A 4,078-nucleotide genomic window follows, 5' to 3' on the forward strand; every position below is an offset into this window, starting at 1 on the left:
ATTAGAAATGTAAACCTAAAAAAATTATTATATGAATGGGTAAATAACGTATTATTCCTAAACTATGTATTTGCTGACAATTTAATCCTTATATTATTTAAGTTAGCAATTTGATTCAGCAATGTTTATATGTTGAGACAAATTAGTTCATCCACTAAACATATTGAGAGTTAGTCCTTAAAATATGACCCCTAATGTTAAGGTAAACTGAGAAATTAGCCCACAACATATATGGCTTATAATAAACCGTTTAACTAATTTACTATAGCATATGTGCATTTGTAGACTAATTAAATTGGTAATTAAAAAAATGTAAGGACTAAGATGACGCTTAGTTTGAGTGTCTATTTTTTGGTTTTATTTTTTATTTTCATTTTTTGAAAATATTTTTTATATTTAAATTTTCAAGATTTAAAAAATATGTATCGAGAAAAAATAATATCCTAAGGCATTAATGCTATAGTTTACTTCTTCAGAAATGACGAAAATCATTTTTTATTTATTATTTTTAGTCTTTAGATATATTTTTGACAATAATTTTAAGAAATATATTTTAAAAATTTTAAGCAATTATATTTTAAGCAACACTCAAACCAGACGGGGCCTAAATTGTCAACCAATACATATTTCAGAGAAGAAATACTAAATAGATTATTTATCCTATATGAATTGTTACATGAATAATGCAACTAAAAAATTAACAGCAGATCCTGGACTCTTATGCCAACCTAATGAACCTATGCCAACCTCGGTTTACATACGTTGCTATCATTTCTCCATTGTGAATTTGGCCATGAGTTGACAAGGGCACCTTCATCGTCTCACTCAAAGCCCCCCGAACCAAAAAAGACTGTTAGTGTGTCGCTGTCACCTTAATCTTTCTCTCTCTCACTCTCAGCCCCCACAAACATCCTCTGCACCAATCACAACTCAACCCCTTTGACTCTCTCTCCTCTTCTCTGTTCCGTAGATCGCTGTCTTTCAATCACTTCAAACACACACAGCTGACACATTTCTCTTCACTCATTGTACCACCCCTCTGCACTGCACGCACACAAAACTCACAGCCACCACTTCTTCCACTTCAATTCTTCATAAAAATCATTTTTTTAGCTTTTTGCTTTTTCTCAGTTGCCCCCCTCTTCCCTATTTTTAGTTCTATCAAAGATTCTAACACCAATAGTCCAATACATAGATATACATGTATTTTCTTTGCTCTTGAGAACTATCCCAATTATTGAGTGTGTCACCTCTCCAATATTTTGATTTAGCCTTTTCTTTTCTCTTTTGGTTGTCATGGTGGTTATTTCACCTCCTCTTAGATCTGAAGAGTTTCTTAAGGGTTTTTGCTTTGCCCATCATTGATTCTCTTGAGTTTTGTAAAAGAAAGCCTCTTTTAGATTCCTTTGATCCTAAGAAGCTCCTATCCTCTGCATTCCTCTCTGAGGGTATCTCTCTCTCTTTGAACTTAGAGAGAGAGAGAGAGTTGAATTTAGAAGTATCGTTTTTGCTATGTGCAATTGTTAGAGAGATCAATGAATAGGGGAATTGAAGTGCTCTCTCCAGCCTCCTATCTCCAAAACTCCAATTGGTTGTTCCAGGAAAGCAAGGAAGCAAGATGGACTGCAGAAGAGAACAAACTGTTTGAAAATGCCTTGGCTTACTATGATAAGGACACCCCAGATAGATGGATGAGGGTGGCAGCCATGATTCCAGGGAAAACTGTTGGTGATGTGATCAAACAGTACAGAGAGCTTGAGGAAGATGTGAGTGTCATTGAAGCAGGTTTGATCCCAGTTCCTGGCTATACTACTGCCAGTTCTTTCACATTGGAGTGGGTTAACAATCAAGGCTATGATGAGTTCAAGCAGTTCTGTAATGTTGGTGCGAAAAGGGGTGCATCCACGAGGCCAACTGAGCAGGAAAGGAAGAAAGGAGTGCCATGGACTGAAGAGGAGCACAGGTAATTTCCTTGCATATCATAACCTTTTTTTTTGTGTCTGTGTGTTGTGCCTTCAGCACTGACCTCAATTTAGATCAATGTTCAATTTTATGGGTGATTTAATTAATGAAGAATCATTGGTTAGCTAGAATGTTTAAAAAATGTATATTTAAGACTTAAGAGGTTTCTTTATAATCAAGGATTCAAGGTTTTAAAAATGATATGTGACTGCAATTTTAACTGCAATATCAAGGTTTTTGAGGTATCTGCAACCGGAGTTACGAACGCATTTATCTGTAATTTCCTACTACATCAAGAATCGTTACAAAACTACAACCACGACGGTAACTGCAATTTAAAACCTTGTTTATAGGTTTTCTGCTTAGGATGGTTTATTTAGGTGTTTGGGTGGCTGAGTGTTTAAAAATAAGGTTCTTCTTGATTAATATGTGATTTTGCCATGTCAAATGTTTTTCTTGCTGGTTCCATGCATTTGCATATTTGTCTCATGTTCAGGGTTTTTGGTCCTTGCCTATTTTAATGTCTTTGATTATTAAACAACCACAGGCAATTTCTGCTGGGTCTCAAGAAGTATGGTAAAGGGGATTGGAGAAACATCTCTAGGAACTTTGTGACCACAAGGACACCAACTCAGGTTGCAAGTCATGCTCAGAAGTACTTCATCAGGCAGCTTACAGGAGGGAAGGATAAGAGAAGATCCAGTATCCATGACATCACAATGGTTAATCTCCAAGAAACAAAATCTCCTTCATCAGACACTACCAAACCCTCTTCTCCACTTCAGAATCAGGCATTGTCTAGCATGGTTAAGGAGGAATATGAGTGGAAATTGCCATGTGAGGGCATGCCCATTGTTTTCAATTCCACAAGTGGAAACATGTTCATGTCAGCACCACTGCATGGCATTTCTTCATATGAATCTAGACCACAGGAGCAACATTTACTTAGACAATCTCCATGGATGCCAGTTTTCACCTTGTGATGCTATTTTGCAAATGCAATTGATGCGACATCGGTGATCTATGCAAGTGGTGCAGGGATTAGAGTTTTGAAGGTACAAAAGTTTTAAACCTTTTTCCAGTGATGCTGGATTGCTTCATGGATGGTTTTGTGTGAATATGTTTAATTAGAATGTGTGTAGAGATTAGTTGGAATCCTGTTCCGACATTAAGATTCCGGGACTAGTGTGTCAGAGAAGTTGAGTTTGGTGATGTGTAATATGATTTTTCTGATTACATGTTTTGTAATTTGATTTTAGTTAGATGGAAGGTTTGTGTGAGCTAGCATCCGATGTTCATCTTCCTATATAGGCAGCCAGGAGTTATCTGCAGATCGCCCTGAGGAAGAGGAGCTATCTCTTGCCTTTTTAAAAGATGCTTCAAATAAATATATTCAGTTCCAAGTATACATAAAGAATTAAATAAAGGCATCAATCATGTTGATGTACTAGTGGTGTAATATAAAACAATTTGGACTGTTAATTTTTATAACCCTATATTAGGAGTGTATTTCAAGCCATAAAGTTATGATTATACCAGAAAGATTTTCCAAGTGTGGTGAGGAGTTGGACAGAGCTTTGGTCCTCATGTAAAAATGTGATCATAAAGCATTTGATATGAAACATAATGTCTTGGAAGCATTTGTTCCACAACATGGTGGACATTAAGATCCAAGCTGAAAGTCCACAATTCTTCAATGATTTATTGTTTTATGTGCTACCCTTAATTAAGTCCACTTACTTTTGATTATATAAATGTTCAGTTAGGTGACAATTGGTTATAGTTATCTTACGTGGAGAATTAATATTGATAGTGAAGATTGAATAACAATTCTAGTGGGTAGAATCATCAAAGGGAAGAATCATTCACTCACATGCTTTTTTAGGCAAGTGGAAGCAGTTGATTTGGGCACTAGATAAATGTGACACATAATGTACTTCGTTGCTTTACTTATTCCACAGAAGAAAAAGTTCGTTTAAAGTGATTTTGTATAATAGATAAATGTGTATTCATTTTAGAATTTAAATGGAATACATTGATGATATATTTTGTTGGGAAATATGGTTAGTTAATTTTAGCAGGCTTTTTCTTACAAATTAAGGGGTTTTTTTAATTT

At 35.4% G+C, this 4,078-nt stretch overlaps 1 protein-coding gene across 3 annotated transcripts; it reads left to right on the top strand.

The window, feature by feature from the left end:
• Positions 1-779: 779 nt before the first annotated feature.
• On the top strand, positions 780-3,654 carry LOC114394526 (transcription factor DIVARICATA-like). 3 transcript variants are annotated; one of them, XR_003662785.1, is made up of 3 exons: positions 780-1,963; positions 2,510-3,017; positions 3,222-3,654. XR_003662785.1 is itself a non-coding variant. In XM_028356133.1 (2 exons), exons 1-2 carry the CDS (start codon positions 1,536-1,538, stop codon positions 2,943-2,945), a joined length of 864 nt encoding a protein of 287 aa, XP_028211934.1. In that variant the 5' UTR covers positions 780-1,535; the 3' UTR covers positions 2,946-3,636. The 3 variants fall into 3 exon arrangements, 1 of the variants encoding a protein (XP_028211934.1); XR_003662786.1 differs by having other exon boundaries at positions 3,226-3,654; XM_028356133.1 differs by having other exon boundaries at positions 2,510-3,636.
• The last annotated feature ends 424 nt before the right edge of the window (positions 3,655-4,078 follow it).

This window comes from Glycine soja, chromosome 18 (genome assembly GCF_004193775.1).
Source record: "Glycine soja cultivar W05 chromosome 18, ASM419377v2, whole genome shotgun sequence".
Taxonomy (NCBI): domain Eukaryota; kingdom Viridiplantae; phylum Streptophyta; class Magnoliopsida; order Fabales; family Fabaceae; genus Glycine; species Glycine soja.

What these genes read in the sequence shown, in the direction of transcription:
- LOC114394526 (XM_028356133.1), top strand. Translation starts at nt 1,536, where the DNA reads ATGAATAGGGGAATTGAAGTGCTCTCTCCAGCCTCCTATCTCCAAAAC. An exon ending in TGGACTGAAGAGGAGCACAG is followed by an intron (nt 1,964 to 2,509) that starts GTAATTTCCTTG and finishes AAACAACCACAG; the next exon opens with GCAATTTCTGCTGGGTCTCA.